The sequence below is a fragment of the Candoia aspera genome, chromosome 2, assembly GCF_035149785.1.
Source record: "Candoia aspera isolate rCanAsp1 chromosome 2, rCanAsp1.hap2, whole genome shotgun sequence".
In the NCBI taxonomy this organism is placed as follows: Eukaryota; Metazoa; Chordata; class Lepidosauria; order Squamata; family Boidae; genus Candoia; species Candoia aspera.
The window spans coordinates 143,638,134-143,661,406 of record NC_086154.1 but is presented as its reverse complement, the minus strand read 5'-3'; the positions used below and the strand labels follow the sequence as shown (position 1 = coordinate 143,661,406).

At 42.7% G+C, this 23,273-nt stretch overlaps 1 protein-coding gene across 1 annotated transcript in view; it reads left to right on the top strand.

The window, feature by feature from the left end:
* RAPGEF3 (Rap guanine nucleotide exchange factor 3) overlaps positions 1–23,273 on the top strand; it is a 60,373-nt gene that overhangs the window by 14,930 nt on the left and 22,170 nt on the right. Inside the window, exons 3-10 of the mRNA XM_063293969.1 lie at positions 11,129–11,182; positions 12,629–12,735; positions 14,606–14,727; positions 18,376–18,538; positions 19,318–19,402; positions 21,011–21,071; positions 21,542–21,618; positions 22,737–22,883. Of these exons, the coding sequence (XP_063150039.1) occupies positions 11,129–11,182; positions 12,629–12,735; positions 14,606–14,727; positions 18,376–18,538; positions 19,318–19,402; positions 21,011–21,071; positions 21,542–21,618; positions 22,737–22,883 (816 nt within the window). The remainder of the gene's footprint in view (positions 1–11,128; positions 11,183–12,628; positions 12,736–14,605; positions 14,728–18,375; positions 18,539–19,317; positions 19,403–21,010; positions 21,072–21,541; positions 21,619–22,736; positions 22,884–23,273) is intronic.

Below are 23,273 nucleotides of genomic sequence, written 5' to 3'. Positions count from 1 at the left end.
TACCAGGCTCCTCATTTGGTCACCACCATAAACTAACTCAGCTGTCCTCCTACAAAGAAAACCAGGATGCAAATAGCCAAGGCAACGGAGACCAACCTAGTGGGGTTTTTTCCTGCATGGTTTCCGGGCATAAGCCTGTCCCGTTTTGGCTTATAGGCAAACGGAAAGACATGAAGAGGCCTGTGCAGAATTGGGGCCTGCCAGGTTGGCCTCAGCCAGCAGGCAGTTTGCCTTGAGTTGCTGCCTCTGCTCGGAGCCCAGCCTGGGCTGGAGGCACTGTTGCTCACTCCAGCAGCTGGCAGCCCTTGTGATGTTTGTCGTGTAAACAGGTTACGGGGTGGGGTGCTGTTTGTGCTCCCCAGTGAGGGAAATGAGCAGCCCAGGCGAGCTGGCAAGACACCTTGGGAGGGAAGGGAGAAAGTGTTCTCCTGGGAGGACATTTCTCAGAATTCAGAAAAAAACACATTAGCAGTGGCCTATCGCTTCCTGCAATCTCCAAGACGGAGAAGGAAAGGGACAAAGGGGGCCTTTACGTCAAACCTGGGCTGGCAGAAAGGCAGTTAGCCCTGAGACTCATTTTTGATGTTTGGCTCAGATTGAGAAGCAAGGAAATAAAAATAAGAGAATTTTCCATCGACCCTGAGGGGATCATAGCTGCAAATACTAGGGCTGAATATGCTTCCTAAATCTGCCTCAGGGTGGCTTCCGGGCTGCTGGCCCATCTTCTGAGCAGATGCCTCTGCTTGGCTCTCTTGCTCTCCGCTCTGGGATGCCGAAATCCACACAATTGCTAGGTGGCAACAAAGAGAAAGCCGAACCTTTCTTGGGCTTGCTTCAAGGGAGGGTTTGGCAGCCCAGATGTGGAAGCCCTAAGCCAGGTTTCTCAACTTGGCACCCAAGGGTTCCGCGAGAGGTCACTAGGGGTTCCCTGGGAGATCACAATTTCTTTTAAAAAATATTTCAAATTTGGGCAATTTCACATTAAAGAGGTAAGTTTCATTCTTTATTTTTAGTTTAAGAACACTGTTAATGCATATATACAGGCCTGCACATGAAACGGATATAATAATGTTGTAGCCTCTGGCCTATATTTGAGCTTGAATATGCAGGGGCTTCCCCAGGCCTGAAAAATATTTCAAGGGTTCCTCCAAGGTCAGAAAGTTGAGAAAGGCTGCCCTAAGCAGTACAAGAGGCAAAATAAGAGTTTTCATGGAGGCAGGGGAGAGTCCAGCCATTCTGTGTTATATCACACCCATGTCCTTGCTTATCTATGTGGGAGTACTCTGTCCTGGCATCCCTGTTATTTGTGTTGGGTGATAGGTAGTTTGGTGCAGAATTATAAAGCCTGGAAGTCCAAGGTAAGGTGTCTGTTGGCATCCATGTGTATTATGAGGCCAGGCAATTTGGTCCATTTTGTTCTTTTTTGGTGCAAAGGGACTCTTTCCCCCTATCAATCTTCCCTTGTGTGAATCTCCAAACGTGTATTGATGGAGCTAATGAGAGAAAGTTCTATGCTACACCATTACTGCAGTATTATAGTTTCCTTTATGGGATTTATATATTGGTTTGACCTACTACACCTAGATTTTCAGTTTGCCGACCCCTGACATTCTGTGGCATGGCAGATATTGCTGAGCTACAACTCTCAGCGTACCTAGACAGTATGGCCATTAGCAAAGGATGCTGGGAGTTGTTGTTCAGCAATATCTAGATTGCCTATCCCTGCATGACATTGATAGTGGCAATATAGACAGGGAGGACATCAAGATGCAGTGTGTGGTCTGTTTTTTTCCTTCTTCTTTTTAATCCCTCTGATTTAATGGGAGAAAGCATTGCTTGCACCAGGTCTAGAGCTACTGTAAAGTTGCACTATCTGAAGGAGTGTAGATATAGCAACAATGAGCAATCTTGTTTGGGACCGGGGCAGTCTGGTCCAAAAGTAAGTAGGATCAGGATATAAGTGTACATTTTTTTTTAATCCATTCAATTGTGTCTGATTCTCAGAGACTGCCTTGACAAGTCCTTGCAGTTTGCTTGGTAGGTTTTTCAGAAGTGGTTTGCCATTGCCTGCTTCCTAGGGCTGAGAGAAAATGACTGGCCCAAGGTCCCCCAGCTGGCTTTGTGCCTTAGGCAGGATTAGAACTCATGATCTCCCGGTTTGTAACCCGGTGCCTTAACCATTATACCAAGCTGGCTCTCAAGTGGGCATAACTAGGGCAAAAAAGTATGATTTGATTTAAATTTGAAATTAAGTTCAATTAGCTCAGTACTGGTAATGTATTCCCCATGTATTTAATAATTTGCCCCTCCTGCCACATTAAGCCTGTCAGTGCTGAAGTATTTTTGGAAGTATTTTGTGAGCAGTCTTGAGGCTGTAGGTTGTGCAAGCAATCAAAGTACGTTCCTGTCAGCCATTACAGTTCCTCCTCTGTGCTGATTAAATCTCACATACAACCTGACAGTCTTTCAGCCTTCTTTCATTGACACATGTTTCATAATGGTGGTATGGCATCATTTCATTGGTAAGAAAGAAATTGATAAGTGTAAGAAAAAGGTCTCAAGCTAAGTTCAGCTTGTGGTGACTACATAAACCCTTTGGTTTTGCTTGCCAATGATTAGGAAGTGGCTTGCCATGGTTTTCTTGCAGGATTTTTTTTAAACTTTTGAAGTTAGCTTAAAGCAGTGCTTTTCAACCTTGGCAATTTTAAGATGTGTGGACTTCAACTTCCAGAATTCCCCAGCCAGCATGGCTGACTAGGGAATTCTGGGAGTTGAAGTCTACACATCTTAAAGTTGCCAAGATTGAGAAACACTGTCCTAAAGTCTTGGGCTTTCCTGTTGGTCTCCCCTCCAAACATAGTATAAGCCAAATTAAACCCTGTTTAACTTTTTTGAAACCAGTCAAGGTTAGTTTCATGGTGCCACCTGCATGGTTTTCACCAACATGTACATCCCCTCAAATGGATTGAGTGGAGGTTAACACCAGAAATTTCACACATTGTTCCTAAAGTAGATCTATGAGTCAGGCCCAATTTATGTGATGATTATCCCTTCAAGAAAAAGGTGGTTGTCTAAACCTGTGTATGTGGCATGCCTTCAGGCATTACTTAGTTAAATAAAATTAACAGATTATTTGTAAGCATTTTTTATTTATTTGATCTATGTGTATTTGCATATTAATTAAATAATGGTTCTGAAGAATGTATTTATGGGTTTCATATGATGTGCCAGTACATGTGGCAGCAAGCACCATCTTAAAAAGAATATTTCTGTATGCGTGAAAAGGGGCAAAGCCTCTTCTGAGATCCTCAAGAATTTTTTTTTTTAAAGATCTCTTGTCTGGTTTAAATTAAAACACTGAGCAAGTGAACAGGGTGGGCAAGCAGCATTTTAGTTAGTTGTAAATAACGTTTTGTGACAAAATGTTTTCTAACAACGTTTTATGAGTAGAATTCAGCAGGAGGAAGAAACAAGGAAGAAAGGGAAAGCTGTGCATTCTGGGAGGTTGGGTGGGCAGCTGCAGGGGTGAAAAGGTCATAATAGCTGCTGATTTCAAGGGGTGTCTCCTAAGAACTGCTGATTGCTTATTATGGGGGATTAGATAACTCCTTTCTGCTGGGTAAGCAGAGACTGTAATATGGAATATAAGACAGCCAGTTTCCAGGGAACAAGTGAACAGTGAGAATGAATAAGGGTTTGTTGGTAGAGTCCCTAACAGTAGTGGGTATTGGCACATTGAGAGCCTAAGAAGGGCAATCAAGAAGGAATAAAACATTTCTGTTAATGGTGTTTAAGAAACAAAAATGAAGATGAGTGGCTGGTAATCTGTAGTCCTGATCTGAAATGTTTATGAATAAGAAAAAGTCAGAGAATTGGAACCATGTGTGGCCACCGTTCAGGAGATTAGAATAAATGAGGATTTATCAGTTCAGAAAAAGGAGGTGCTACAAAAGAGATTCAGATACATACATTGATACAGAGAATTTTAAAGGTTAATATTCAGTTGAAGCCAGAACTTCTCCTTTTAGGACTTTAGAAGTTTCCTGCAGTCAAGTGATTGCATTTTGCAACCTTCCTTGCTGGTTTCACACAAGCAAAGTCAACAGGGAAGCCAGCAGAAAATCGGAAGTCGCAGTCTTGTGAGGTCCTCACTTAATGACCCACACTGTCCTTGCTTAATGACAGCAACTGGGACTGTCAGATGTGCCATCGCTAAGCAGCATGGTCACGTGGTTTTTTGACTTATGACTGCATCACTTAACAACAGAGTTCCCAGTCCCAATTACTGTCAGTAAGTGAGGACTACCTGTACAAGTGGATAATGTTGGATTGGATGGAGTTGAGTGGAGAACAGAGAGGGAAGAACTGAATGCCAGAGTCTGACTAGGTTTAAAGGAAAATGAGAGTGGAGCAGATATTGCTGTGCTAGGTGGAGAGGACCCAGCTCCAGTTTTAAGAAGGGAGCAACTGTGGAGGTTGATGGCTACTTGTCAGGTGGCTGTGAGGGGCTGGAGAGACTATGTGGCTCTTCATTATTATTGATGGGACCTAGAAGTAAGAAGTAACTGGGGTTGGAGATTAATTGAGATTGAGTATTTGCTGAAGCCTGATAGAACAGTAGTAATTGCGGAACAGTACAGTAGTCAGGAGTGAATGAAGACAGAGGATGATTGCTGGCCAGCAACAGAGTTGTGGACTGTAATGGAAAAGGAAAATTTGTCAGTGGTTGAGTTGGAATGATGATGCTGGAGTTACTGAGAGAGGAGAGAAGTTGCTGTCACAGCAGTTATTGATCTCTTATGGGACAGAGAGGGGGAGAAGAACAAAAAGGTAGAGGCTGCTGGAGTCTTTTTTATCTGAGTAGCTCTGAGGGATGTTAGTGGCAGTGCTGTGCTACAGCAGGTTGGGGGCTCAGTGGCATAATTTGCATTGTCAGGCCAGAGTGTTTGGCAATTAATGAGTGTGGGTATTGGAGGCCTAATTAGAAGTGCTCTTCAGCTAACATCAGTTCTCTTGATGACATCAATATGCTTGGCACTAGGAGACTGAGCACCTGAGCAATGAATGCCTACACAGAAGGTGTGGCCTTTGATCTCACAGAGGATTCAGCCTGCTTGGGTGGGCTGCTTGGTGGTCTCCCCTGAAGTGAGAGTGCTTGGGGAGGGAACAGGTCTGTGCTGAAGCAAGAGGGAGTCAGTTTGAAAGAAGGATGTAGGAGAGATTAAAGGGTGTGTGTTGGAGAAGGGTAGTGGGTGGCACTGCCAGATTGTTGGTTTACCAGGATGAATGTGCTAAAGGGGGGTGAAACTGGTATAGCAAGATACAATTTATGGCTTTAACAAGGGGGGGGGAATGGGGCTGATTCAGATAGTGAGGGGCAAGGGAAAAAGCTTGGGAGGCATTGGGGGAGCTGTTGTAGGGGAAGGGAATCCAACTATTTGCTACTGCCACTTTTAGTCCAATGGCCTTGATTTTCAGGACTGTATTCTCAGTGATGGACTGCTACTATAGGATATACTGCACTTCACAAGGACATGTAAAAATATGTTTAGCCAGAACATTGCAAGCTTGATTGAGAGGGCTTAAACTGAAACCTGTGATGGTTAGAACCAAAAAACCCTGAAGTAGAAGAAAGATATTGATATATTGGTGTAATGGAGCCTAGAAAGCCATTCAGTGAAGAAGAGTGTGACCTTCTTGCACAGGAAGGCAAATATGATTTAGCAGGTATAGTGGGGAATCAGTGGCAGGATGACTCCTATAATTGCAATGTAGCCACTGAAGGATACAGTCTGATCAGAAGGAAGAGATGCAATAGCAGGAGGGTTGCCACTATCTTAAAAGTATCCACAGGTGCTCAGAAACCCAAGTAAATGAACTTGGTAGTACTGTGGAGAGCATCTGGGTTAAGTAGAGGGGGGAAAAGAAAGAAATTCATACAGTTGTTGATTGCTGTTACCAACTAAGGCGAAGATATGGATGGTGCTTTCCAAAAGCTAATTGTATATATCTCAAAAAGCTGCTCCAAGTCGATTGGAGTTGGGTGGCATCGTAAGTCAACTGAAAATAAATGAATAAATAAATAAAGACATGAAAGAAGCATGAAATAATAGTGGTGGGAGATTTTAATTATCCGTGTACTTGTCGAAAGACAGTCTAGAAAGTATGCTCTTTCCAGGAAATTTCTAACTAGTCTTGTTGACAACCTTCTCATTCAGAAGATGGAGGAAAGACCAGAGGATCAGCTCTCTGTTATTTGATATGAAGTAGTATGGAAGACTGAAGACACTGCCAGATAACCATGTTAAAGAAGCACCCACCAGTCATTGAGCTGGCAGAAAAAGATGCCTGCATACAATATGCTGATCTTGTGTCTGAGCTCTATTTGGCCTTCGTAATGAGGCCAACAACTGGTACAGTCCTTATAGTTTTAATGCAAGGTTGACTCCTCTGCTCCAAGATTTCTTGCTCCTCCTGGGATCTCAGTCCCTGTTATGCACCAGGAGTGCTGCTATGGGGAAAACCTCTTCATCTGAGCCTTCCCAGCATGGCAGTTCACCCTGCTCTGTGCTCCTGGATGTGTAGGTTCCACCACTGAGTTCCCTGCCAATCCCTCCTCTTCCCCTGGAGTCTCTGATTTAGATATGGGGCAGAGATTCAGGAATCAAGACAGTTAGCCAAGTGGCCCATGGTACATCCCTTGTTCCATCTGCCTCCATCTGTAATGGGCTGTGAGAATAACCTTAGGAGACAGGAGGAAGAGCTGCAGCCTAGACAATGGTCAGACAAGAGATATCTCAGCCCATAGAAGGAATGGGGATGGAGAAAGCGTCTCAGAAGGGACCCTCCCTAGTCCTCTGGAACGTAAAGGCGAGGGAGGGGAGAAGTTATAGACTTACTTACTTTCAGACTTACAAAATTCTGTTACTGTAACCTTACAATAAAGGTAGTGTTAGTACTCATGGTTTTGGTTTCCTGTCTGGCCTACCTCGAAGGGCTGCCATCATCCCTGCTGGTGATCAGAGTAAAACTGCATCTTGGAAGAGTAGAGAGAGACTGTTCTGTCTGTCCCAGGCTTTCAGGGAAGGGTAGGGGAGGACAAAAGAGTGAGGGCCAGAACTGGAGAGAGAGGTCCATGCCGAATAAATATTTGCTGATGGAAGGGTGAGAGGTGATAGCAAAATGCAAGGTGGCCCCCTGAAGCCTCTGGGGGCCAGGCAAGAGGGGAAAAAGTCTGCAGGAGCTCCTCTCCAACCTGAACACTTGGGAAAATTCCTTTGGAAGTTCTCCCTGTGCAAGCCCTCTGGGACTCCATTGTACTTTTGCGCAGTTCTCCTTAAATTGTGTTCATTCTTCTTTCTAAAGTAGTCTCTATTGCTCTACCCTGGATGAAGCAATGGCCAAGGAAGGTGTCAGTGAGTATGCAGAGGCAAGTGTCCCCCTCTCAGTACCTCCAGAAAGGCTGGATTACAGTGGAGGTAAGGGTGGTATTTTCCCTTCACTTGTGTAGAAAAGATTTGCAGAAGACCCTGTAGATCAGTGAAGTTTTGTTTCAGTAGTCTGTACCTACCAAGAACAGAGTGCTTCTGAAGAGGAGGAGGAGTAAACTGTTTCCTTGATTCATTTCACTGTCTGAGGATGCTATGACATGGTGTGAGTGTGCCTGCTGCTCCTGTGGGTGCCTCCTTAAAGAAGCTGCGTCTTTTCCTGGGCTGGCCTAGTAGCTGCATTCTCGCTATGTGATTTGTAAGGCTGCCTAATCATCAAATGACTCAAGGATAAGTTAAAAACACAATAGAACAATACAATATCCCAGATAAATACTCATTTGAGTTAAAAATGCACCAGCAGGGCATGGCAAGGTGCTTTCTGCTCCACAGCAGCACGCCTGCACCCTGCTTGCTTTCCCTACATTGTTCAATAATAGCTTGCTGAAGAAGCAACCATGACTGAGTTCACATGTAAGCTACTTTAAAGTGTGCTGTGTGAGGCCAGCCACTGCGTGCTCTCTTAAGCTTCGAATCATACAATGCCCTCCTATGCATTTTTATTCTGAAATAAGTTACACTGTGTTCAACGGGCTTTATTCCATAGTAAATGTGTTTGTCTTACCTTGGATTTGAATGCTTTTCACTTTTGTGTTTTGCCATATGTTGGTCCAAGCTTCCATTGTTCTTTATCTTCCTTGGTTTCTTCGTATATTATGTAAATAATTTGGTCACACGTGCTGGGAAAATGCTAGTCTTTCATGTCCATGCTGTAGGCTGATCAATATCTGAAGCAGCTGCTGAAAAGAATGTGAGGAACACGGTTGTGGTTATTGAAATGTTTTCATGGGCTCTTCTTACAGCACTCAACATTCCAGCGCATTCCAGCGCACTCCAGCCAAGTCACTCTGCAGTTAGCTGAAGTGTCAAAGAGAGTGACCCTTGCAGTTTGCTGCTAGCTTGTTAGGTCACTTTATTTCTTCTGTTTGAGCGCAGCTGGCCCAAGAGGGGGCTGGGGAAAAAAATCAAAATACCATTCTTGCCCATTCCGCTGTCCATAAAAACCACTGCCTGATTTGGCCACCTCAACTTTACTTCACAGTAAAAAGACTGGTCTGTTGAAGTAGTGCAATGTCTGTTTTTCTCTGTGTTTTTTCTGATTAGTATTGATTTGCATCTAAGAGTAAGTGGGGCTTAGTTTCAATTTCCATCTTTTTGAGGCGGGTTACATTGCTGAAGGAAAGGTTGCATCTATAAATGGGTGATATTGCATCAAATGGTGCGTTAAAGGATTAGGCACAGATCAGAAACCTCTGATTAAGCTTTCACATTCCTGTAGTAGCAATATTTTTCAGCAGAGGCAGATTGTACATCCTGGCTTGGGATCCACATGAAACCCTTGAAATAGGGATAATAATATTTTCTGTGTGGATTTATTTTCTACACCCAGATGTACTAACCTTAACCCTGAGCAAATATACATTGTATGGTTCTGAATGGTCATATAGTAATGTTCTTTCCTTTACTCCCTTATCTCCCTGATAAGCATTTGTTGGTGACATCATGATACTGCCACTTTTCCATTACCGTATGTCAGGGTTGGAGAACCTGTGCCCTTCCAGATGTTTTCAGAATTGGTCATGCTAGCTGGAGCCATTGAAAGCCGACATTCATCAACATCTGCAAGGTCACCAGGTCACCACCCTGGGATTATTGGCAAAGCACATGAGTTTAAAGAGGGAGTACAAAAACATGCACACAGTTTTTCCAAGTTATGTAATCAGAAATGAATGCAGTCTGATTTTTATTTGCCCACCAGTATGCCATTTGAAAAGGCTGTTGTAACAATTGAGTGTCCATCCATCCATCCATCCATCCAAAGCTGTGGACCTGCAAAAAGTGTGTGAATAACCACAAAGCCTCTACAAGTCCTGGTTAAGCAGGGGGATGTATTTGAGTTTTCTTGGGGTGAAGTGGGGGTTCAGAATATCTCATCAAATGTTTAATAATGTTTTAAAGTTGTTTTCAGTTATATCTTCTATTTCTGGCCTATGGCTATAATAAAGATTCATTCATTATCAGATGTTAATTGGGGAGAGGGGCATAGACCTTTCTTTCAGAATGACTGTTGTCCTCAATAAGCAAAAGAACATATGCTTAGCTGCAGCAGGAATTGTGGCAAGTGTGAGTCACAATTGGTAGAAGAGGGTGTGGAAGGGAAGGAACAAGGAAAACTGATAAAACTGTTCTGATTTTTTTTGGGGGGGTACATTTTTTTTAAAAAGCACTCTATTATGTAGGCACTCAGCCTACATAAATACTTCCACCTATCTTGGCTAAAGTGATATTACCCTACTAGTAATCAACTGTAGTTCTCATGATGTTACAACCCTGTATTTCATTTTTTCCCCAACCGGTCTCCTTCATGGGGGAGCAAAATCCTGTGTCAGGGTATAGAGCGAAGAACCACACTGAGTCCAGAAGCTGAAGCTCTAGTGTTTATTTTGTTCCATTCTACTAGACAGAATCCTGCCAAACTGAAAAGCACAAGCAAACTCTACTAGAAAAAAACCCAGAAACCCAAGGCGGGTCTTTTCTGGCCTTCTTGGTTGGGAGCCAAAGAGATTCAATACCGTGTGTGCGCTTTTCCCCTGGAGAGGGCCCCCCTCTTCTGCACCAGCAGTCTCTGTGACATCCTGCCTGTTTTGTGCACTTCATGCAGGTGGCTAGATTAAGCCTATTTCATACAAGAAAATGATTTGCATTTATTCATGGTTGTCTTTAATGCCAAGAACATATACTCACCTGGCTGTGATTATCTGATCTTCTTTGCAAGCCTGACCTCTCACCTCCTTTTCAAACAAATGGTTGTCTTACATTCCCTTGGATTCCATCTGCTTGTAAAATTGGGCTATCTAGACAGGTTGATAAACATGCAGCTTCATCTTCAGCTGCTTTGGCATGAAAGGCAATGTGCTAATTGTGAAAAAGCAGCAAGAATGATATGTCTACCGTAAATGTCAGTCTTTGGAATATTCTTTTCTTCCTTTTTTAAAGGGCCACGTTGGGTTACAGTGTCATTTTATTCACACCAAAGCAGCCAAAGAGGGCAGAAGCCAAAATGTTTTCTTTAAACCATCTATGATTCCTGTTTCATTGTCCATTTAAACTACATGTTATAGTAGCAATTAACAGAATCCTCTGGGGATCCAGAACTAACTTGCCTAAAGTGCTATGGGATGCTTTAAAACTGGTCTGTGCTTGTGCATGTGCACACATGCTCTCATAGGTAGCCATAGTGAAAAATGGATCAGGGCTAGATTATAAAAATAATACTTGCAACTATACTGGCATCCACTGCTTTATCACACTCAGCATTTTAAAGGTTAAGATGGTGCATGTGAAGGAAAAGAGTATAATAGGGTCAGTGTAAATTGTGAGCACTGATGTGATGCAGTGGGTAAGGATGAAGACAAAACATAATATAAAAATAGAACTCACATTGGGTCTCTTGGTCACTTCCTTTGAATGGAGGATAATATTTGTGCTGTCCTGGACTTCACAAATGTAAGGGATAGTTCCTTCCTCACCTTGTAAACTGAGGAAATGTCTTTCATTTTTGTGTTGGTTTTTATTTCCAGACTCCTCTTCCAGAGAGCGAATCAGCCCTGGTGCCTGGCCACAACCTGAAGCAGGTAATAAACATGACATGTGTGCAACCAAAAAAGTATCAGGTGAAATACAACAAAGGTCACTGGTTCCTTAAGATCTAGCACCACCATCTCTGAGTAGGTGCCCTCTACAAAAGTTGCCCATCCCAAGTGGCAGTTTGGGGAGTTGTAATGCCAACATCTCTAGAAGGTTCCACGTTTGGGAAGATGGACCTTGATGGTTTGCTGTAACGTTGCACAGAGTTACCAGCCTGGCCAGCAATGAATTTGGTAATGGAAGTCCTCTGTTCAGATCTGTATTCGGCTTTGACTTTGCTAATGTTGTGTTTTGACTCCCTTCTTCCTGCCTACATCTGCAATCGAGGGGAATTATTCTAATCGTTATGATAAGTTGGTGCTTGTAGAGTAGAGTAAGCGCATGAAAGTACTATTTAGCTTTCTGATGTTTATTAATATAGGTATTTATTCACACTATAGGAGCTGGAGGCTTCTCACGTTTCTTACTGATCCTATTGACCACAAGAATTTAACATTTATATTTAGGAAGCCTGGTTGTTAATCCTTGATTAGTGTTTTTATTGTGAACATACAAGAAGATAATGCAAATTCAGGCTGTGCAGTATTTTGGAATCAGTTCAGAAGAAGAGGTGTTTCAAAACATGGGAAGGCCAATATAGCACCTGTTTGCATCTCCCGAAAACCTCTTAAATCTTAAAAACAGATTACAAAAAAATCAGAGTTCAAATATATTTGTTCACAACTCTGATTTTCAGGAGATGCCAACAAATACATTTAAAGTCAGATCATTTTTTTAAAATCTATTTTTATGGGAATTATCTTTTTAAAGGCATCTAGTTTTAAATAAAATCTCAGTGCAAACAAATATTTTATCACCCATATGCTTCTAGTCATTTAAAAATGAATCTGTAAGACTATCAATGGCTACTAAGCATGATGGTTATAGAACACCACCAGAATCAGAGGTAGTGTGCCTTGTAATACCAGTTACTGGGTGATATGAATGGGAAGATGATGTCTAGATAGGCCATTCGTTGTGGGAGCACAGTTCTTGAGCTTAAGACTGCTTTTCTATTTAAGTTTTTTTAAAAATATATATTTTTATTTCTATAAAGATTGCGGTCCTTCTATATATTTGTAAGGGGAAGTGTTTATCAATATAATGCAGATATTTCTGCCAATGCAGTGTTTCCCAACCTTGGCAACATTAAAATGCATGGACTTCAGTTCCCAGAATTCCCCAGCCAGTCCACTCATCTCAATTGAAGTCCAGTCATCTCAAAGTTGCCAAGGTTGAGAAACACTCTGCTAATGTATTATTGGGTAGATGACTTCTTAAAGCATGGCCAACTGCCTTTTCCAGCTGCCCCCCCCCCAATTAGTATTCACTGATGCTGAACATCTGGAAGATGAGCTCAAGTACAGTAGCCCTTCTTACATTTTATTTTGCAGGCTTCGTCCAACAAAATCCGGAGAGCAGGAAGGCTCCTCTGCGCACACTTGGTAGTCATGTACCCAGACATAATCCGCGATCATAAGCATCACCTCCGGCTTTACAGGTACATATACACCAGGCCCACTGGAGGAAGGAATTAAAAGCAACTGGGCAGCTGGTACTTTGCTATGTCTGTGAGCGTGCTTTTTTTCCCATGGGGAGTGATACAGTTTTTGCTAAAGATTTTACATCTAAGGATGCATTATATGAGAATAATGAGGCTTCTAGAGTTTTGCACAGATCTAGAACTCTTTCCTTGGCAGTGTTCAGTCCCCATTGGGTTAGCTGTTCTGGAAGTAATACCTTGCAGAAATCTTTTACAAACATTGTTTGTTTCAGCAATCATTAAGAGGCCATTTGACTATGACTTAAAGGGACATTTATTTATTTATTCATTTTCACCCAGATGTATTTGCATTATCACATGGAAAAGTGGTTTTATACTTCTTGCTCCCTGATGCTCTTATGTAGATGTCAGGTAATGTACTCCGAATGATTTGAACTCCATTGGTTAGAGGTCCCTGATTGGAGATGAAATGAAATTAGAATTTTAGGTTTCAAGATACAAATTTTGGACTTGGGAATGTGGAGTGAGAGAATTTCCCACTCAGGTCATTTTAACAACTGCATTTTAACATTTTACAATATTTGGGCAAAATCCCTGGAAGATTGGTGATCTATTCACTTCCTTTCTCATCACAGTTTGAGAATCTCATGCAAGTGGAAATATTTGATGATCTTGTTAGCCAAATTGGTACAAGTCTTGAGTGTGGGAAATGTTGATACAAGTCTTGAATCTTAGGGGAAAAAACATGGGCTTTGCAACTGATTTTTTTTTCTTTGGATAAATGTGAGGCTGGAGCTGGAATGTGGGAACTTTCTGGTTTTTCCTTGCAAGTACCTGCCTTTCATCTGTTTATTCCCTAGCTGGCCTCCAAAACTAAAGCCCAGTTGAGGGGGGGGAAACTGTCTCAAGGAGGGCATTTTCAGAGAAGATTTAATGCAGAAATTTTACACGTTCACACTTTTCACTCACTGTTTCTCTCCTATAAGAGTTCAGACCTCTGTGGTAGCATGAAATAATGCTGCTGAGGAAAGACTAGGAGAAAAGCATGGCCGGATTAGCCCCATGCAAAAGGAGTCATCATCAGTGGTATCTTACAGGCTTGGAGTACATAAGGCTCCAGGCTTAGTCCATGGCATCATCAGTAGAAAAGGATCAGATAGCAAGTGAAGGGAGAGGCCCCTGGCTGAAATTGCAGAGAACTACTAACAGAGTTGATGATAGAGAGTTAAGTATTAGATGTAACACTGTATGTGTTTATACTTCCATTCCTGGTAGAGTCCAGTCTTACTAGTTTAAGATGTTGGTTCCATAATGTCCAGCTGGATACTTCCAGGAAACCTATGGCTTGATGGCAGAAGCCTTCCCTTCCTGTTGCTCCCTAGGATGCTGCCTCTGATCTGGGAGCTCACATATAATTATCATGACTACAGCTCTTCCCAACTTGTGGGAGCAAATTCCTCCATTTAATGATGTGTGGAATTCTTCTGAGGGACCTAACCAGGAAGCTTCAGTCACACCTGTTTTCTGTCCCCAACAATGGATGAAAGGGGACAGTAGCATCTGTAATAAACCATGATGATTTCTTTTAAAATGGAGGGATGTGAAACCATGCACAGCACAACTATAATCATTATTTTACTCAGCCTCAAAAGGAACTCCCGTGCTCCGAGAGGGGAGGTTTGTTTAATGAGGTGATCCCTGCATTTTCCAAATGTTTATTTAGTGGTCCATGTTTGCAGAAAGTGTGAGAAACAATGACCTGAAGCTTTAATACTGAACAATCCTACCTGGAATTCCAAGCATGCTCTCTCAGCTGTCTTGATCTCAAAGGCACTTGGAAATCACTGTTGTTTTGTGTTTCTTCCAGGCAGTGTTGTTCTGGGAAGGAGCTGGTAGATGCACTCCTTAGTGCAGGCCTTTCAGTGCAGACCCGCAGCCAGGCCCTTGGGCTTTGTCAGGTGTTGATGGATGAAGGGGTGCTGGCTCATGGTAAGTTTGTCAGTCTGTGTGAGAATAAAAAATGTGGCAGTTTGCAAAATACCCTCTCTACACCTTCTCTGCATTGCTTTTAGCCAAACTCCTTTCCTTTGATCCTCACAATGGTTTTTAAAAATGATCTAATGATATCTACTGGAAATGTAATATGCTCAGCCTTCATGCCCAGGACTTACTTTTATCAGTACTTGAGATCTTCTGAGAACTCTTGTTTATGCTCCTGGTCCCAATACAGACCACTGGGGATTTCTACTTCTTTCTTCCCTCCTTTGAGAAAATTGTCTATTTGTTCTTACTCTTTGTTTTCTCTAGCAAGATGTTAGCTATGTTTTTGTAAAGCAAACAGATAACAAAGTGTCCCTGGGCATGAGCCAAAGACAAATGATGTACCAATTTTGATGAAGCCAAGCAGATGTAGTCCATCAGTTCCTGAATGGAAGACCAGTAGGAAATCCTGGGTCTGCCACTTTTGAGTCCTGTGGAAGAATGGCAGGGTACAAAATGGAACCAAATCTGTGAATGAAAGGAAATGAGGCCTCAGAGCAGTGTTTTTCAACAATGGGAACTGTATGGACCTCCAGAATTCCCCAGCCAGCATGCTCTTAAAGTTCCCAGGCTTGAAAAACACTGCCTCAGAGTCTTTGGTTTTGTGAGGAATTATGTGATTGGTTGGTTGGTCTGGCTGTGAGGTCACAGAGCCAGTTATGTATCTTACTGTGACATCAGTAATCTCCTCCCTACTGAGACTAAGCAAGAGATACATACTGGCCATCAACCCAGCACTCAGTTTCCTCTCATCTGGCTGAAGGGAGCTTGCTTTGATCATCCCTTGAGGTAGGCTCTGATTTCTGTATAGTGTATAAAAAGACCACTAAGCTGTTTGAGCAGGTCTTGCTCAGCCTGGTCCTAAATGCTTTACTGGTCCCTGAGCCTTTAATCCCCCTGCCCAGTTCAAGTTAGATTTATAAATGGGGCAGTGCTGCCCAGATCTCCTTTCCAAACCAAACATGTCTTCCTACCTTTAGTTTCTTGGAAACCATAATTTGATTTGGTGCCCCTTCTCTATCATGACTGCCAGTTCCAGAGGTAAAGCAAAGCTATGAGAGAGAGGGTTATGCAGTGATCTGGAGTTAAAAGAGAAAAGGTTCTTTTGTATATTCCTGTAAAGAGTCCTTATCCAGGTCATTCTCTTGACCTGACACTTGTATTTCCACTTTAAATACCTTTATCTTGTAATCCATACTTCTTTTTTTAATCCAGTATTTCTGATTCCACTATTTCTGCATCAAGCAAGATTTGTTTCACATCTGTCATTCCTTCATTAACATCCTTTAAACACAGTCTATCCATAGAAGCAGACATCATTACTGATGTTATTGCTATTGCAGCTACTAATTCTGGTCCCATTCTTCAAAGATCTCCTTTAATATTTTAAATGTCATAGTGTTTTGTGTCATTTTGTAAATCCCAATCCTAATCAAAACCAAAGGAAGGGTTTTTTTTTCCTTTTTGTCCAAATTTGTTTGGACCCTTAATTTGTTTATAATTTTCTTGGTTCAAAATCTCATTTAGCTTTTTGCCATTTATTTCAAATTAAGTTCTTAAACTTATAGTTAATTTTTCTTTTGTTCAGAAATGACGATAGACTCACCAGGTGGCTTTTCAAACTTGTCATTCTGAAGATCTCTAATAGCTTTAAAATAATTAAATAGTCAATTTCTGAAACTGATTAGTAGCAAAGTTAGTAAACTTAGTGTCCTTTAAAAGGCTCCACTGCAGTTGTGAGCTTGATGATTGATCCTTTGTCTCCTGGCACACAAAACCATGGGGGTCCACTGTCCTGCAGTCTCCTTGCAAGGAGCAGCCATTTGGAGCACATGTGGGTGATTTCCCATCCAAAACTGGTCTACACACCAGTTCTTCAGTCTTTGCTGCAGTTGTTGTCTCCACTCTTCCAGAGACATATTTAGGTCACCATGACTTCACTGGAAGTCTCCCCCCGCCGCCTACCTTTCATTGTGCTTCTGTAACAAAGCTGGTAGTGTTGCTGCTCTCCCTCAAAGTAACACAGGTTATTTTTAAATTAGAGATTGGTTCTTCCCAGCCTGAGGTGGCTTGAAAAAAAAGCAGTTCCATTTGTAGAGATCCCAGTATTTTCCTGGATGTGATAACAGTTTTTTTTCCCTTGGTTGATTTTGAAAGGGCTCACTTGCATTGCCAGAAAACCCAGAAGGAGGGTTTTAGTTTGGCTCTAATTACAGCTTTTATTATATAATGCCATGTATTTGCCACCTGTGTTCTGGACCGATGGCCCTCCTGGTTGGTTAAACCCTCTGGGAAGTTGCATGTGGCTGGGTCCAAGCCTTGGTTAATGCCTCTTTGCCAGAGGGGGTGTTCTGCTTGCCTTGAAGCAGACAGTGGTTCTCACCTTCTTAAGCGGCCATCCTTGGACCCACCCGTTTTGGACAACTTTTGTCCATGCTCCAACCTTCCCTTTTCAGGGAAGGCTGTTGAAAGGGTGGTAGGCCAGGATTAAGTGGATTAACTGGACTCTTTTCAATCAGGGTTCAGGCTGGGTTACAGTACTGAGATGGCATTGGTGGCACTGGTGGATGACCTCTGGAAGCGGGATGGGGGTGGTACATCCGTCTTGGCCCTCCTTTGATTTCTCAATGGCTTTTGATACCATTGACTATGGTATCCTTCTGGAAACTCTTTGGGGATTGGGGAGGCACTGTTTTGCAGAGGTTCTCCTCCTCCTTCCTCACGGCCAATTCCAGTCAGTGTTGGTCATGGTGGGGGAGAGGTCTAACCCTAGGCCTTGCAGTATTGGGTGTCTCAGGGTTCAAGTCTCTCACTGCTCCTTTCTGATGTTCACATGAAACTGCTGGATGTAGTTATTCAACGGCATGGGGTGCAGTATCGTCAGTATGCTGATGATATCCTGCTGTAGATTTCCACTCCATCTAGTCAGGCAGTGCTGCTCAGATGTCCCAGTGCCTGCAGGCTGTGTTGATGGGGTGGGGAGGAACCACCTCCAACTCAACCCTAGCAGGATGGAGTAGCTCTGGGTTTTTCACCCTCCTTGGTCTGGTGAGGTGTCATTTCTGACTCTCAGTGAGGTAGCACTTCCCTGGACAGAACTGGTGTGCAGTTTGGGGGTCTTCCTGGACTTGCAGCTCTTGCTTGAGATGCAGGTGGGGACCTTTGCACCATGATGCCCATTCCTGGACTGGGAGGCCCTGCTCCCTTTTGTGCATGCCTTGGTCACTGCAGCAGAATCTACTGATGAACTGGAAGAACTTGGACCAGCTTCAGCCTGCCTCAGCAGTAGGCTGTCTGTGAGATGGAGCCAGTGCCCGGTCCTCAGAAACTGATAAATGGAGTATGTTCATCCTGGAATAAGGAGGCTGTGTGGATGAGCCTTGTTTCTTTTCCTGGGCATGCTTGTCCACATATACTCCAAAGGATCTTTTCTTCTTTAAATCCAGATCACTTTCCTTACCCCTAATAAGAGGTAATGAGATGATGATATGGTGGAACACCTCCCTTGCAGTCTGTGGTGGAATCAGACCATTTCTAGACCTGTTCCTCCTTATTTCCTCCTTTACACCCTGGAATCACCTCCCCTTGTCCCTGCAGTACGACAGGAGAGCTACTTTCAAGATCGAGATGCTCAGTTCTTCCGATTTGTGGCCTTGGAACCAAGTGCTGAAGACAGGGATGGGGAGGAACTACTGGAGGCGTTGGCATTGCTGACCCAGCTGGGCCCTACTGCATTGCTCACCACCATCCTACGCAAACCGTAAGCATTGAGCCATGTGGCAGGCAGGGAAAGAAATGAGGAAATTTCAGGAAGTTGGTGTATGGATCATAGTATTAATCGGTGTATAATGATTGTTTGATTCGCTGTATTTAACTCACACTGTTCTATAGCTTCTATTCAAAGAAAAAATTACCAAAGACACTGAGGATTGAATTTGAGTCCCTCTGCATGTGAAGCAAAAACTTTACCACTGTGACCCCTTATAAATACGTGTACATCTTTGTGCATATATTTAAATCAGAATGAAACACCCCCAGAAGAAGCACCATTCATGCAACAGTGCCAGAAACTAAGAACCTACTGGACCCCAAGGTTTAATTTTCTATTCAAGTCCCCTAAAAGAGGAGTCTAGCGGACAAACTTTGGAAGGTCCTTCCATGCCTTAGTACAGTGTATAGTATAAGAATCACGTGGAGCTTTACCAACTCAGCCTTCCTTTTGCTTTTTAAAAAGGGAATTTATGGTCCTCCGTATTGCAGAGCTAAGCTTTGCAGGATCTGGGTGATGGACCTAAGGTTTGTATAGAAGCCAGGAATGACTATGGAGGCTAAGAGGGGCTTCCTGTCAAGAATGAAGCATGAATATTTTGCCCAGATCCTTGTCCTTCCTGAGGAGAGGGAAGGGCTACAGACAGATGTGAATTTAATCATATGGTCTTAAAATGTTAGCGTATGCACAGATCTGAGATCAGCAGTGTAACGTCAAGTGACAGGAGGATCTGGGTTAGCTTGTGCTTCGTTGTGGTCTTTCTCCTCCAGTCCTAACCAACGCACAGATGAGGAACTTGCACTGATCTTTGAGGAGTTACTGCATGTCAAAGCTGTAGCCCATCTCTCCAGCTCGGTGAGTGACTGACAGATTCTGCCCCATTTGGTATAACTTTAATTTGTTACCAATATGCTGTGAGTAACAAATAGGCAGGAATTTGTTTGTTCTTATTGTCTTGTCCATCATACATTTGAGAGTGGAAAGGATTGCTTTTTTTCTGGTTCCCTGTCACCTTAAGTGGATGCCCTGCGACTGCTATTTTATTTTTTTGTATGGCCCAGCCATCATGCCATTCTGTTGCAGTGCCCACATTTTTTTCCCAGAATGCCTTGAAATGGCACAAGTCTGCGGCATTCTAGGGAAACAAAATGGCAGCTGCAGAAAGATAGCCCCTCTAAGAAACTCTACTGCTTCCACTGCAGATATAAGTAATGGATGTGAATATGTTTACATATAAACCAAGTTTTTAGTAACAAAACAAGTGGGACAACATATTATATTTTCTGGCACTCCTCCTCTGAATATGATTTGATCAATTCATTTGATATGAATTTCCCAGCCAGTCTAATAGCTACGTATCTGTGTAATCAACTCTCAGTCACTCCAAATGCTGCCACCCAATCCAGCAGTTAGAGCTGGCTTCACTTCTACTCTGCTTGACTCTCTCCTTGAAATACTGGGGTGCACATAAAACATATGCATTAGAATAAGGAGGGATGATTCCTGTTCAGCTTTACTGCTGCCTACAGGATTGTTCTGTCCTGTCCATGTGCCCTGAATATCTACTGATTAGACTTACGGGAAAAATGAAATCATGTTCAGTACTGGCACTACTGCATTTTCTTATTTGCGTGTTTGCCCTTTCCCCATTCGGGTTGCTAATGTACACTGTGTAATTTACTTGTTGATTTAAGAAAACAAACCCTTGGTGATTGCATTGAGATTTCTCTGGCGAAGTGCTTTATATTGTTGATGTCTGTAGAGGACAAGACAGGAAGGAACTGTGGCATAATGCAGAGGCGCAATGGTCCAGAGATCCAAATAAGCAGGATGTCACTGGCAGAACTGACACAGTGCAAAACTCCTCTAGAAATGGATGTGGGAAATTTAGAACCAGGCACCTACAGTAATCAGGGCTTTGTTGCCATGGATCCCTTTTCTACTTTCCATTTCCTAAGGGACCTATGGATGCCAACAATATTGACCTTTACAGCTAAAATCAGGGACCAGCAATTATTTGCATGTTTCTCCTTCCCAGCAAGCTTTGGGAAATATTGTGGTGTGCACTTAACCCATCTTCTCTACCTGACAAGACTTCATTTGTACCTCTGCAAACTGCCCAACATCCCATCTAAGATTATCCAAGTTTAGACATGATTTACACACCATTTATACACTTCTTTCCCTTCATTAATTAATTGATTAATTAATTAATTCCTCTTTTTCCCCTGATGAAGAACATTTGGAAACTGAAAAGCTGGCCTACTATTTTGTAAATCTTCAGTTGGCCTCAAGAGGTTTGTCTCGGTATGTATTGAGTTTCGAAATCCAGGATTGACCTTAAATGCTGCCTTATGCCACATGCTCACTTCAGTCACCAGCTGTTGCTTTTCCACATGTGTGATAGCTCAGTGAAACGTGTTACTCGAGGGCCTACTCACTGGCTGTTTCCCCTTGGTGCAGGTGAAGAGAGAGTTGGCTGCTGTATTGCTCTTTGAGTCCCATGCCAAGGCTGGAACTGTGTGTGAGTAAAAGTTTTTTTGTCACTTTGGTGTCACTCCCTCTCTCACTGACAGTGCTCCTCCTGTATCCCACATTGCTACTTCATGCAGCCATTTGGCTGCAGCTAGGCTGGCAGGTGTAGCACTGTGAGCTGGTGTCTTTGAAACAGTTACGCATCTTTATACACGCCAGTTGCAGTATCATAACAACTCATGCCAACCATTGTAAAAAGGAACAACTATGGCATTCAACGATCTTCTGTCCTGTGAAATCAGGGAGGAAAGCTGTCAGTGTTGATGTTCATTCTTCTCTCTTTAGAGCCTGTATATCCCTTTTAAAAAATTCCTAGTTCATCTTCTCTAGCTCAAGATGCCCATTTGTTCTTCTGCTGATTTATTTCTAAAAAAAATGTTCATTTTTAACTGCACTTCATTTGCCTATACTGAAACTTCCATGTCACTAACACGTAGTCCCTTTTTTTTCCCCCCACAGTGTTCAGCCAAGGGGACAAGGGCACGTCCTGGTACATCATTTGGAAGGGATCAGTCAATGTTGTTACACATGATAAGGTGGAACTCTTAATCTCTGTAGGCATCAAAGGGCTAGTTTCAGAATAAGACCAAGAATTCTAGGAGTCCAGATACCAAGAAGAGAGTTAAAGCTTATTTCTTTCAATGTTTCTAGCCCTCAGTTTGAGGCTTTAGACTTTAGAGTTCCTTGTATTTGCAGACAATTAATGTACAGGCTTATCTCACACTTTTACAGTGTTACAAACTCTTCCTTTGCCACATTCTAACTCTTCCCTTGCGATATAATAACCCAACAGTCCGGGTGTTCTCTGGGTGTCTGGGCTCCAACTACCCAAAATCTCAAAAATAGTCATGTCAGCTGGGGAAGTCTGGAGTCAAAGTTTACCTTTCTGGAATGTGCCCATATGTGCAAGGCTCACTTAAACATCTGTAATTCTCCTGGACCTCACCTCACCTCACCCCACCCCTTCCCTTCCCTAATTCATAAATCCATGAAAGAATATAAATTGCAATAAAATTCTGTGTTCCAAAATTTCCCCTCCCCCCACCCTATGGACAATTTCAGTGCTGAAATTTATCCACATGAATGAATTTACCCATTGCAAATTAGCTCCCCATTCCCCTACATTGTCATGGGTACTTAGATAAGTTTGCACACAAACATATATTTGTCTCTGCAAATAGAGAGTATGGCAGAAAAGTGAGGTTGGGAAATAGCTTGGCCTTCTGTCTGGTGTGCTCACTTCCTATGTATGTTTATATTACTTATCGTAAACTGGTTGCAGAGTACAGTAGCCATATAATAGAAAAATAAATATACGTAAGAGGTTAAAGTAAGGTGGAACACCATGTTGCTGGGTGAAAACAGGTTTACCATATCGTGAAAGACATTCAGGGGGTGTGCCTTTGCAAGGCAAAATTAATGTAGTTGTATGCTTAACCTTCTGTCCTTACAACAGTTGCCCTTAACACCTTTCCTCCTAGGCTGTATTTAATTTGGTTTCCTTTTGGTTAAGTTAGAAATAAGGTACAAAACCAGAAAAGAACAAATTTGCAGTTTTGGTAGTCAGGTGATCTCAGTATGACAACTCATATTTGCCAAGGTGGTTATCTAGACTCTGTGAATAAAACCATTGGTTCACTCACTCGTTCTGCAGGGCTTAGTGTCCACCCTGCATGAGGGCGATGACTTTGGTCAGCTGGCACTCGTGAACGATGCCCCCCGTGCTGCCACCATCATCCTCCGTGAAGACAGTTGCCACTTCTTGCGAGTGGACAAAAGGGATTTCAACCGGATTCTCAAGGTAGGCTTGGAAATCCATCACGCTGGAGACTGAGGCTGTTGTGTTTGGGGACAGATTTACAACATTAAGTATACTTTGATTGGTGGGAAGAAGTTTGTCTCTTATATAAGGACGTTGAGAGCACTGAAGGATGGAAAGGCAGGTATAAATAAAGTTCACAGTCTACTCCAAATTTAAGCCATGAAGTACTTAGACACCCTTCTGTCTTCCATTATTTGTGTTTCCAGATTGTTCCTCATGGCTATATCTTTTCCAGAACCCAGCTACACTTCTCTTGGCTGCAACTTCCCTGCCCTTTCAATCTATTCTACTCTAATTTGTTTATTCCTAGCTAGATTGGCAATATGTGGCTTTCTAGATGGAGGTGAACCCAAATTCCCATGTTTAGTG